Below are 13,802 nucleotides of genomic sequence, written 5' to 3'. Positions count from 1 at the left end.
AGAAAATTATATTGTATAGCTAGGTAATATTTTTTAAAATATGTATATATACTATATAATGACACCCCTTGACTTCTGGATGAATTTATTTCTTTATGTTTTGACTCCTCTTAATGAAAATCCTGGTTCCACCACTGTCAGTTATGCCCAATGGAAGCTAATAGATATAGTTTAAGAGAATGATGGGATATCAGGATCCAGTTGGGATTAGAGTAACCCAAAATTGTGGAATGAGCCAGGGGAGCTAAAAGTGAAACAAGGTTTTGTTGAAATTTTTAGAATAATGTGATAGACAAAAATATTAGCAGGAGATTAAGAAAAGATTAAATGAAGCATTACGAGTAATGTATGATAAATGGGTGATAACGGTAAATCAAATCATATCGGGATATAACCCCCTCTTATTATTAGTACTCAGTGTTATTACTAGAAATACTTTTGTGACATACTATTTATCCTCTAAAATTTATTACTCTATTCGTCCCAATTTATGTGGCATTAGTTATTTCTCAAGAGTCATTTGACTAATCTTCGTAGCTAAATTAAATTAAATAAAACCAACTCAATATTTAAAAATTTAAATATTTGAAAAACTATATGAAAAGTCAAAAAGTACTATAAGTTACAATTTTCTCATGTCAATATAATTTTAAAAAAATATTTTAAAATGTTGATCAAAGTTCACATAGTTTAAATCTCGAAAAGCAAAAAATACCATAAAAATTAAAAAGGATAAAATACTTTTTAGTGGTTTCTCATTTGTTCTAACTCATGAAAAATTAATAGAGCAATTATTTTTCTTCTAGTTTATTTTAAACAACAACAACGACACAGTAAAATTTCACAAGTGGAGTCTGGGGAGAGTAGTGTGTACGTAGACCTTACCTCTACCCCGAGGGGTAGAGAGGTTATTTCCGATAGACCATCGGCTCAAGAGAACGAAAAGAGACAATATATCAGTACCATCAACAAAAATTATAGAAATAATAACAACATCACAAGAACCAGTAACTAGATGGAAAATAGAAATAATAACCAGTAAATAAGGCCAGACACTATGAAAACGGAAGAGTAGTATAAACACAACATTGACCACTAGCTGTCTAAGACTAAATCCTATCAGCCTAGCCTCACACTAGTAGACTAAATATGTTCAACTATCTCCTAACCTACAACCTTAATGCTCGACCTCCAACGCTTCCTATCGAGTATCATGCCCTCAGAGATCTGAAGTCTCGTCATAACCCGCCTAATCACCTCTTCCCAATACTTTTTCGGCCGCCCTTTACCTCTCCTCGTACCCACCAACGCCAACCGCTCAAGAGTCCTAAAATAACTTTAACTAAAGAAATCGGAAATCGGAATTACCGATCACGTAAATATTTAGCTTGCGTCTCCCTATTAGTTTGCAGGAAAAGGAAAGGATTTCTGTTCCCAAAAGATCGCTTTATAATATTTAAAATATATTAACTTAATTTTTTAATTTAATAAAATAATTCACATTTCAAAATCATTCTTTTTTCTTAAATGTGCGTCAGTAAAAAGAAAAACAATTTTGCTCAAATTATCTATATCTATACTATATTAAAAGCACGAAAACCTTTAGCAAAATGTCGTTCGCCTTTTTTACCCTTAAAATATTATTTTCGCACAAGACAAAATAGTCATTTGAATTATATGCATTTAATTATTTTTCAAATATCTATGATTTCTCAATCAATTAGATTTTGTGTATTATATCCTTCCTTATTTGAACTACTAATATAACTTATTTAATTTGTACTATTTCTAGGAGACTTTAATGAACACGGAATGTTGTGAGAAAAATTACTTTCTTCCCAAGTTTTTGTTTATTTCTTCTATTTATTTTGTTACTAATTTAATTATTTTAGACTAAATTATATTAGAAATAAATTTATTAGTTAAAAAATAACAGAATAATGAACAATAAATATATGAACTTTACATACTAAATATCAATTATTCTTATGTCGTCCTATGCATTTGAATTTGAGTCTCCTTTTCCTAATATAAAGTATAAACATGCAAAAAGGATGATACTTTTACTTGAATCACAAAAACATATCTATAAAAAGAACTTTCTTTTATATATATTTACTTTGTCAACTTTCTTCATTAATAAAAGAATAATGTTAAAAAGATTCTAAGAGCCCTTAGTATTTAATGTTTACTATTAGTTTATAAGGTCAAGAAAAAAAAGAAAAAAACGTTTATACGGTAAAATCTTAACTAGCTTTCACATTTGACAAAATAGTAATTTAAACTATTTTTCTAAATTGTAGGAATAGTGATTTAATTATTTTCATAATATTTAAAAGCAGTCACATAATTATTTTTCTAATACTTAGGACTTTGATATGAAAAATTATGTTATTTAATTGGAGTCGTTCACATAAACTACATTTAGATTTAGGGTATTGAATTTCAATCACGTCAGAAGTATCATTTTTTAATATTAGGCTTACAAGTATCTTTTGTTATAAAATTTTGGTGGTCCTTACTTTCCTTTTCATGGTTTAGGAGTCCTTGTTTTTTTCCCAGGTTTATGAGTCTTTTTTCAAGGTTTACATGTATTTCTTTTAAATAACAGAATAGTCATTCAATTATTTTTCTTATATTTAAAATTTTGATATTAACTAAATTTTTTGTTATTAAATCATGTTTGGGAGTAAAAACAAATATCTAGCAATCAAAAACATAGTAATCTCAAAAGTTTATTAATTCTTTTTTTAAAATTCGAGTATCAAGCTTAACTAAGAAAATATTTTAATTTTAAGAATATAAAAGAAAGAGAAGGATTGGTAAGATTCAGTAACACTAATGGTTATACTAACATAAAAATTCAGAAGTGATATGTCATAGCGATTTTTTTATTACTCTTAACATAGAATTTTTATTGGATAAAAATTATAATTATATTTGAATATTTAAAACTTGGGATTAGCTAATATTAAGATTTGAATCAACAAAAATAAATTATTCTCTTTACCGTGAAAATAAAAATTAAGCTCTTAAATTAATTAACCAAAGAAAATCTTTAAATTAACTAATTTGCAAAAAAATCAAGTCATTCGTTTCCGATATTCATCATATAATCAGTTATAATATAATATTAAGAATCAAATTGTAAAGGTACAAATGTTAAATTATAAGGATGAAATATTAGAAGACAAAAAATATTTTATGTGAGTTGGCATTAATTATTTTTATTTCTTTTGATATTCATTTAAACAAATGACAACTCCCTATACTTTTCTATATAGTGAGTTATTTATTTTATCATATTAACTTAATGTAGACATTTTAAAACTTAGTATTTGATAACCTAATTTACATATTCCTTTTGTTCATATTTTACTGATTGACGTTAGGCACACGTGCAACGCACGTACACTAAAACTAGTTATATTAAAAGCACGAACGCCCTTAGCGAAATGTCGTTCGCCTTTTTTGTCCTTTAAAAATAGATTTCATATTGGATAAAATTATAATTTAATTATTTTCCTAACTTAAAAATCAACTCCAATTTTGATTATTAAGTTTTTCCTTATTTAAACTATATAAAAATATCCTATATAAGACTCTAAAATCACTTAAAATTTTATTCTTAAAAACAATTCCTTAGTAAAACTAGGTTTATTGTTTTTGTCTTTTACCCTAGGTTTTTTTGTCCCACGAAAGTCCTACTTTATGAGTTTCGACGGATTCTTGTTCAACAACATCACGTGCAAGAGCCAAAGAAAGCAAACTATTACATGATTAGCTTTCTAGATGATGGAGAGTTAGAAAACAAATGTTATTGCAACCAAAGCCTTTAATTTTCTCGTGCGAAGCGTATATTTAAGACGGATAATAGTATTGATTTATAATTGAAGGCCTTACATTCTATTATTTTTTAAAGTTTTTAAGGTACGTTCAATTATTTTTATTCTTGTAGTATGCATTAATTTTTTTTATTTTCTATATATCTTGCATAGTAATAGAAACACAAGATTTTTATTTAGTTGAGTGACGTTTGTATAGTTTGTACCTTTTTTAGTACATTTTTTTAATCCAATTTAGCTAATTTAAATTAATATTGAGATAAGGTTGTTTGATATATTTATTCAGAATAGATTATATTTTTACGAAATTTAGTGTGACAAGTATCAAATTAGTAAGATACGTCTAATGATTGAAGTTATGAATAAATATAATTTGACTACAGTCACTCATATTATAATTAAATTGAACTTTGGAGGACCAAAGCAGGTTGCACAAGAGTATATTGTCAAGGAAATCTTTAGCAAGTTAAAGATGAAGTACAAAACAACAATATGAATTAATGTATGTAGTTCTATTGTTATTTTATGTATTAAGTTATTTATAGTTAAGTATCTCCTCTTTCTCTCACATTACATCTTGTATTTTTTTTTTCCAAGCATCGAATTATTTTGACTCTATTGCGTGCTGGAAGTACATATCTACCAAGGACCGGAAGTAAAAAAGTAGTCTTTATAATTTAATATTATTCGAGAGCATTTTCATAGTTAAGCTTGAAAGAAATTATCACATTGAATACAAAAAATTGATCAGACTTAATTCCCGAACAAGATTGGGATTTCATGAGTGAAGAGCATAGTAGAATAACTTTCTTTTGCTTATTTGTTTTCCCAATATGACCTATCTGCATGAATACTTCAGTTATATCATCCTTACTAAATTTTAAATGTCCTAATAAGTGATATATTTTTCATTTGCTAAAAGTCTAAGCGTTAATAATTTTACAGAATTAACTCCTGGAATTTGTTTGTTATATAAATATAAATTAGAGCTCTATATTGAAATTCTGACCGAATTTTTCACTACTATTCCTAATTATAAAGAAACAAATAAGACTCTAATTTTGTTAAAAAAATACATTAGTTCTTTCAAAATAATTTCGAATATGTTTATGATTTGCAATAGTAACACAGTGTCAATCTCAAAAGTTGAACATAATTTTTTTGCTAAGACATGATTTCTCACAGAAACAATTATGTATTGTACTTATTAGAAGAATATTAATGTCGATAACAAAATCTTTAATCATGACAAAGCGGTCAAAAGAGACGAAAGGAATAAATACCAAAAATATTATTTATAAATAGGTGTTAGGCGAGATACAACACAACACACTTGTATCTCGTATAATAAAATATTTTACATTTACACAATATAAGTAACATATTTTCACGTACCACTCTGGTACATAAAACTAGTTAAATAAAAAAGCGAGAAGTAGGAAAAGAGGAGTGAGGAATACGCCGTCTTAAAGTTTGTGGGATCCTTTTAGAGCGCCGGCGGTTAACGCACGGGATCGTCGATCATTCACAACTGACTAGTGGGATTAGGGTTTGAGTTGAGCTTAGCTGCGGACGATTCCTCGTATTCAATACAACAACGTTGTCCTCTCTATTGTTTGGTCTCTGTCACGCCCCACAGTTAACTTAATTTCTTATGTTGTGAATTCATTCAAAAATGGCAGCGGGGCTTTTATCAAGGACTCTCTTTGCCCACCGCCTTCTAAAGCCTTCCACTTTCTACAAGCCCCAATTCTTTATTTCTGTAAGTGCTTGCTTTGACATCAAATTAAAGGCGAAATTCATGTCTATGTATTTGTGACTTTCGAAATTTTAATCTTTTTCACCGCACATGAATGCACAGTTTTACATAAATTTCAATCCTTTGCGAAGCATCTGATTTTAATTGACGACTTAGCTTCCTTCCTATATTCTTTTACAATTTCAGTTGCACTTAATTCTACTTGCTTAGTTAACCTGTCAACACGAGTGGCAGTAAGTTCTTGATAAAAAGGGATTTGTTTCTTTGAATTCCGTGAGAAATACTTGTAAAAATCATGTTAGCATTATCACGTGGCTTTGTCCTGTAGATTGCCAACTTCAATTGCCATTGAAAGTTGACAAGTATGTTTCTGATTTGTTAGTAAAAGAAATGTTCCTTATTTGCTTAATCCCTGCAGAAGAAACCTTTCTACTCCCAAGCTGCACCAACCTATTACTCTTACAAGGTTGTGGGTTCTGTTACATGTTGCGTGGCTTCATCAAGGATAGGAATACGGACAACATTCTCAACACTAGCTGTGTCCACCAATGAACCTGTTGTTTCAGTTGACTGGCTCCATGCAAACCTTAAAAACCCTGATATGAAGGTGTGCGTGATTGATTTTTTTTTTTATATTTTGTTCCTTCCTGCGGGGATTTAAGATGGTGGTGCTGTCCTATATAGACAATTAAGGGAGAATCAGTCCTTTTTTGCTTCTTTTCCAATGCTTAGAAAACTTAAAGAGATTTTTCGCTTTATTTTTCTTAAAGGTGTTGGATGCATCTTGGTACATGCCAAACGAGCAGAGAAACCCCCTTCAAGAGTATCAGGTGCTACCCCTGATTGATACTTGTCTAAATAGAAGTGCTTTATCTCGATTCAAATGCCTGCATTGCTTTTATTGAATGTATTCATAGACAGAAAATATTCCCCCTCTACTAGACCCCTCTGTGAGGTTTATTTGTTCATCTCTCTCTCTCTCTCTCTCTCTCTCTCTTTTTCAAATATGTGGTTTGGGGCATGCTTTTACTTCTATTTGAACAGGTTGCACACATTCCTGAAGCACTCTTCTTTGATGTAGATGGTATATCTGATCGTACTACAAATGTAAGACATACTTCCTCCAAATTTTCTTTCTTCTTTTTGAGAATATTTTGCTGCATAATGTAATCTTTCACAGCTTGGAACATCTTCTCTTGCATCAATATCTCTACTTCTCTTCCGCCCCTTTTCCATTGAACTCATCTGTTCTATACCATAAGAGATGTTTCACGTAACCTTCCAACATGCTTGTGAGATAGATCACATCACCTTTTTACCTTATCAAAAAAAAAAGAAAAGATCACATCACCTTTTTACCTTATAAAAAAAAATGATCACATCACCTTTTTATTGTATAAAAGCTTTGTTTCTCTGTTGATGTTATCAGTTGCCACACATGCTGCCATCCGAAGAAGCATTTGCAGCTGCTGTGTCTGCTCTTGGAATCGAGAACAAAGATGGGGTTGTTGTCTATGATGGGAAGGGAATTTTCAGTGCAGCTCGTGTATGGTGGTGAGTTAACTGATTATTGCGAAAGGCAGAGAAGCTCTTTTTGTACAAAATAACTAACAAATTACAAAATGGATAATCAGGATGTTTCGAGTTTTTGGACATGACAGAGTTTGGGTTTTAGATGGAGGCTTGCCAAGATGGCGTGCTTCTGGATATGATGTTGAATCCAGTGCATCTGGTGACGCAATTTTGAAAGCTAGCGCTGCCAGTGAAGCAATAGAGAAAGTATATCAAGGACAGACGGTAAGTAAAAGCTTTTTTCCCGTGAACTGCTTTTACTCATGCATCTTAAAACAGAAAATATGCACAAAAAAGAATGTTTTTTTTAAACCCTGATAGCATGGCACCTTTGAAGCAGTACGACTAGAATTTAGTGGTGGCAAGGCCTCTGTGTGAAAATTCCCCAAGGTGTGATGTGTGAATTAGGTGCGTGTCACGAGTTTGAATTGCGGGCCACTGTTGTCGTGGATTTCTCGGTTATAAGAAAAAGTTCTCTGTGCAAAAATCTCAAATCTTTCTTGTGTTACTTTAATGAGATGATTGTTTTCTTGAATACGATCTATCTTTATGAGGAGTTTTTTTTCCCAGAAAATAAAAAATTAAAAAGAAGTTGCTGCCTTTACAGGAGAACAATTAAAGGTGAAAACTTGGAGGTAGTTATCCACTTATTAAGTGGTATCGCCTGATAAACTATATGAAATATATGTTACTAAATAAAGATATGATGAGATAAAAGTCCCAACCCAGGATAAATGACAGCTACTGAGTCTCTGTTAGTCCATGGATGTAAATCTAACATCAGAGATAATGTGTTAAAAGTTCAATAATTTCCTTTTCCTGTCATCCTTGTGGGCGCAGTGCCAAAATAAGATTCCAGGAACTAAAGGTTCAGTGATGAGGGAAAGTACCAAAATAAACAAAGAATTTGATATTTGACAGTTCCCTTTTTCTTGAATGCTTTGTTCTTTTCTGAAGAGTAACAGTTTGATGATTGAGTATTTCCTCTGTCTTGAATGTTTTATTTTTTCTGGAGAGGTGGGGTGAGAGAGTGAGGGGGTGGCTTATTCTTGGGTACGCAACACTCAAAATGCCTTCTCAAATACTTTTTTCAATAGGACGTTGAGTGCTTCCTTTTGTTAATAGTTTTATCCACATTCCTTATAGCTATTGGAATTCTACTGCTAATGTACCTTACTTAATATTACCATAAAAATTATTGTTTGCAGGTCGCACCTATTACCTTTCAGACCAAGTTTCAGCCACATCTCATCTGGACCCTTGACCAGGTTAGTGTGCTTGGTTGTGCTTTCTGCCTGCAGTTCTTTCTGGGAGCTATGTATAGCCATACACTGTCGAACTGGTGCTAATGGCATGGATATCAATATGTAACCTGTCTTCTGTTCACCAGCATTCAATCACATTATGTCCTATCGCTATGCAATTTAAAGCTGATGGTAGGTTTAGGAACAGATAGATCATGCGCAAACTTACAAATTGTAATGTAATGTGAAATTGCAAGCTTGCTGGTTCATCCTTGGACGATTTGTTCAGCTATATTCAGCCAGAAAAAAAAAATCTACTTCCCATGAGTGAGACGTAAAACACAACAAATTCCGCAAGTAAATCTGGGTCATGGATTTCGAAGGTTGTTCTTTTAGGGATCCTATATCAATGTTTAGGTCTAATGGTTTTATAAGTGGGTGATAGTCCAACTGACAAATTCTTCGTCCTCCTGCTAGATATGTCAAGCAGATTGAAGTTTTTTTTGTATGCTTTCAAAAGTAAATAAATGCAAATTTTTGTAGTCGATATTTCTTTCGATATACTTTCCATAGTAACTGACGATGTGATTTTGTTGTCAATAGTTCTATCTTTTTTATGTGGAGATGTAATGTTTATACTTTCAGGTTCGGAAGAACATTGAAGAGACAACTTATCAGCATATAGATGCTCGATCCAAAGCTAGGTACTTTAGTTTGTCGGAGAACTAATTTCTTAATGTATGATGCATTAATAGCTAAGTTTTTTTTTTAATCATGATTGGATGAGATTAAACACGGGCGTGTCATTTTTGTTGTAGCTCTTAAACCATCCACTATCCCCCCCTCCCAATTGAGTAATACTATTAGTTCTTTCTCCGGAAACTTTAAGAATTGAAACTTAATTTACAACAGAACTTGAGACTTTAAGCTGATGCTTTCTTTCAACAATTTGTTCAATATGCAAGTAATATTGATTCTGCACCTTGTCAAATTATGTCGAGTAAATAGAGGGTGTAGTTTGTTAAAAAGAGATATGCAGCATATATGTAATCAAATAGTGTTGAGGAGATAGAACAGGTGAGTAATATCTTTTGGCATGTCTTGTCATCTATAGGTCCTTGGTGGAGTTAGTCACTAAGGTTGAAAGAAGTACGTGACATGCACGCAATTCTACGTTACACTGCGCTCTCTTTTATAACATGAAGTGCAACATTTACAACTCACTTGACTGCTGTCACCAACACATTGGAATTTTGGTAAAGCCTATAATGAATACGCCTCGGGGAGTTAGACAAGTGAAATAATTATTCTAGTTATGGAGTACAACAGAGAAAAGGCGAAAGTAGCAAAAATACAATAATGTTACAGTTATACCGATGTTACATGGACTCTCCAAATTACCCCGTCTGAACAGTGTTGAACTCTGGTGCTGCTACGGGATTCGTCCTTGCACCAATGGAGAAAACAAAGACGGAAGTGGTGAACAGGCAGATTGATGACGAAAATAAGAAGACGGTTCCCCATCTGAAGAGGCAAGACAAGAACAAAGACCATTTGAGATATGGAGAAGATATACTCTCAAAAATAGAGTTTACCAACTAATTCATCTACTTCGTTTTGGGCTAAATGTTGTTTAGCCCGAAAAGCAATAAAATGAATTGGTCATTCCTTTTAATTAATTTTCTTGCACAAACAATAACTTTAGACCCTTAATACTTTAAGAGAACAAAGAAAGCTTATTAAATGAATTGTTTCTGCATAGTCATGTCTGTGCTAATTTGGATATGATGGAAGTAAGCTTCTTTTGAAAGGAAGAGGTGCATACTTCCTAGTTTTTCTAAGTTGGCAAGATAAACACTGGTTCAAGATACTGATAAATTTACCGCATAGCTAACATAAGCTTGTACATGAACACTTATGCTCTACTATGAATGGACCATAATGTTCGTTAGGTTTAATAAATTGATGTATCTGCTGTTAGTATTATACAAAATGGATCAAAATCTATTGTTCTAGTCGACTACTGTGAATTTGTTTATCAAAGCTGTTTTAGCGTCTCCTGATTAAAAAAAAAAACTTTTTAATGTCTGAGGTGGATTTTCTACAATTCATTTTACAGGAAAATGGAGTTGAATCTAAAGTTCTGATTTTTGCTTGCCCCATTTTAGGTTTGATGGTGTTGCACCAGAGCCTCGAAAAGGAATAAGAAGTGGTCATGTACCTGGGAGCAAGTGCATTCCTTTTGCACAGGTGAAGGTCTACTAGTAAAAGAGATGTGATTTTCAATATTCTTATCTATTAAAAGCCATTGTCTTCAGTGGAGGAATGAAATAGGATTTTGATTTTGGCTGGTTAGACTATTTGTTGAGGCATGGCCTTTAGATCTAATTGTGGGAGTTGACTTTATTCATTGATAATCCATATTATCTAGCGCATGATTTGTTGGTGTCTCACATTGATAGTGATGAAAGCTTTCTCCCTTAACAATAATGTCACAATGACTGTTTGTTAAGACCCTAAGGATTTGATAGATGTTCCCTTCATATCTTCCAAGATAATTGTGAGCACGATGAGGTAAGTGAATCCTACCCTCTGCTCATGCCTGGGTACAACAATGCTTGAACAATAAGCCATGTGTATCTTCATCCCCCCCTTAGGGAGCACCTATTGCACATTGCACCTAATGACTAAGTGTGTAGTGCCTCCTTACATTCTTGTTTCTTTTCACCAACAATATAGAGATTCTTCAGCAGTATGTAGAGTTCTACTATCTAGAATAATCCCTTAGTACAATCAAGGGTAACCATTCTAGCATAATTTTCTTTGTTTTTAAATGTTGATGCCAACTGATTAATTCCTGGATTAAGCTCTGTAACCATATATAAGCAGAGTTCTACTATTTGTTGACGCTGTCAATACGACCAAGGGTAATCATTGTGGTGCAGAACTCTTTGTTTCGAAATTTTGATCCCTGCTGACTAATTCCTAGATTAAGCTCTGTAATCATGTATGAGTATCTGGCTTATTATGGTGATTGCATGCAGATGCTGGATGGCTCTCAGACACTATTATCTGATGAAGAGCTCAAGAAAAAATTTGAGCAGGAAGGTAGGAACAGCTTCCTCTTGCTTGATGGCTTGCATAGGGAGAATAAAATATTAATGCATTTGCATATGTACATAATTGGACTTAATGCAGTCCGAAGTTTCAATGTAATGGTATATTTGAAAAGGCTTCCCGTTTGAATTAAAGAGTTGATCAGAAATCATTCAATCACGTAAATTAGTCCTTTTGCATCTGGTATTTTTGAAGTGTTTCTATAAATTATCCGACTTTTCCAGTTGCTTATATGGATAACCTATTCTTCTATAGGTATCTCTTTGGACAAGCCTGTAATAACTTCTTGTGGCACTGGGGTAACAGCTTGCATACTTGCCTTGGTTAGTCAAACTCTCTGTTTCTCTTTTGGGACGATCTTCTTATATGTCAATGACCAGAATCCAATTTTCCATTTTATGTTGGCACAAAATGGAGATATTCAAAGTTTCTTCATATTTGTAGGGCCTCTATCGACTTGGAAAGACTGATGTTCCAGTCTATGATGGTTCGTGGACAGAATGGGGAGGACATCCAGATGCACCAGTCTCCACATCTGAACCGTAAATGCAACATGCTTTCAAAGAGTGCATCAACATATGACATTGCAAAGTTTGCCTGATCCGTTGTATCCTCGAATAATGGAACATAGATTTAAAGATAGTTATGGCACGTATATATGTCAACAGAGGGAATGCAGAAAGAGTGGCTGTTAGTAAGAATATAGTAGGCTGGGGAAAATCAGATGTGCTTAAGTTACTTATAACTATTTGATCACGAGTCCAATTTTTCTGTCTTTAATGAGCAACAAGCATGCGCTGTTCATGCACCTCTTTCGCCTATGCATTTGATCATTTCGTTGAACTCCGTTTCAGACTAGCCCCAATAACGAAATGGACTATGAACGGATCAAGTAATTTTATTTTAGTTACCTTAGGTTACAGTCATACGGAGCTACTCATTAAAGGATACTTTTGGTATGATATTATTATTTTGGAAGTGACGTTCTTCGGGGCCATTCTATAACGGAGATTTCTTGGCAAATATGCATATTATTGCAAAGACAAAAGAACGAGTAAAATATTTTAATACTTAGCATGTATGTGAGGCACATCAGTCCTAGTAAAACAATAAGTGTTTTCTTTTGCGTTTCTACTACTTCGCGTGATAGAGAATTATTTAAGATACTATACTAGTTTAACAAGTAAAAATAAGGAGCAAGGAAAAACCACTCGAAAGTGTAACGCGTATCATCCAGTTCATTATTTTAACTAACTATAAAATAAAATATTGGTAATTGTTAAAATCACTAGTCTCTCGCACGTGTATATCAAGTCAATTATATATGAAAGTATATAGTAAAAGTTCTTGTAAATAATCAATGGATCTATCATATTCGCCTTTTGATAATACTTAAGAATAATACAAGCGAATACCAACATATTAGTATGATAAGTTTATTTACAACACACCCTTAGTATTTAGCTAAACAAATAATAACAAAGAATTGACTTATACTTGTAGTATAGATTGCATTGATGCCTTTTTTGATTGAATAGTTGTGTTCATATATAAATATAGGTAGATAATATGTGAAAACTAATAAAAATAAAAGTATTAGAACAATTATGGATTATAATGAAGATGACAAGACTACGAAACTAAAAATTTGAATGCATGCGCTATGCCGGCACAAGTTGCTTTTTATATGAAGAAAAACACAAATAACGATATATAGATTGATTCACCAACAATAATACCCTTTTAATATATAAATACAACTTCACAAATTAAATTAATCCATAATTCTTTTTCACTAAAATAAAGACCATTAATTTTAGTTAATGAATGTTACTCTTCATTGTTTTTTTTCGTCCTTTTGCTTTGTATAACTCATTTATCTTCCTCTTCAATTGTTTGTGTCAAGGTCGTCAAGTGCATATTTCTCTTAGAGCAATTAAAGTTATTCCTGAATTTACAATTAGTAATTTTTTGCATCGAATTTTTAAGTGGATGACTCGGTCGAGTGGTCTCAGTTGGAGATAGGATTATAGTTTTCTTATCCATCTCAACAAGAAAAGGGATTTACTCAACACAAACGTAATTAGCATTAGAATTCTAGTTTGTTGTTTCAGAACTCCAATATACTACAAGTATTGAACAATGCTCCTCGTTTATTCATCTTAATTGATATGCTAAATCTAAAATACATAAATTAAATTAGAAAGGAACAGACGAATATTAGTGCAAGATCTTAATTGAAGAAGCAAGGTACTGTGCAGTGAT

General features: G+C 32.3%; 1 protein-coding gene across 2 annotated transcripts; it reads left to right on the top strand.

Annotated features, from left to right (window-relative positions):
- The first annotated feature begins 5,171 nt into the window (after window positions 1-5,171).
- Window positions 5,172-12,345, top strand: LOC107787829 (thiosulfate/3-mercaptopyruvate sulfurtransferase 1, mitochondrial). Of its 2 annotated transcripts, none has more exons than XM_016609435.2 (12): window positions 5,172-5,607; window positions 6,023-6,211; window positions 6,375-6,434; window positions 6,649-6,711; window positions 7,034-7,158; window positions 7,239-7,401; window positions 8,385-8,444; window positions 9,066-9,124; window positions 10,589-10,670; window positions 11,465-11,528; window positions 11,793-11,860; window positions 11,982-12,345. In XM_016609435.2, the coding sequence occupies exons 1-12, from the start codon at window positions 5,521-5,523 to the stop codon at window positions 12,081-12,083; spliced, it is 1,122 nt and encodes a 373-aa protein (XP_016464921.1). In that variant the 5' UTR covers window positions 5,172-5,520; the 3' UTR covers window positions 12,084-12,345. The 2 variants fall into 2 exon arrangements, with proteins under 2 accessions (XP_016464921.1, XP_016464922.1); XM_016609436.2 differs by having other exon boundaries at window positions 5,246-5,607; window positions 6,026-6,211.
- Window positions 12,346-13,802: the final 1,457 nt, after the last annotated feature.

Source organism: Nicotiana tabacum, chromosome 9 (assembly GCF_000715075.1).
Source record: "Nicotiana tabacum cultivar K326 chromosome 9, ASM71507v2, whole genome shotgun sequence".
NCBI lineage: Eukaryota > Viridiplantae > Streptophyta > Magnoliopsida > Solanales > Solanaceae > Nicotiana > Nicotiana tabacum.
Note: the sequence above shows the minus strand (reverse complement) of the source record. Positions and strands in the feature narration are given on the sequence as shown.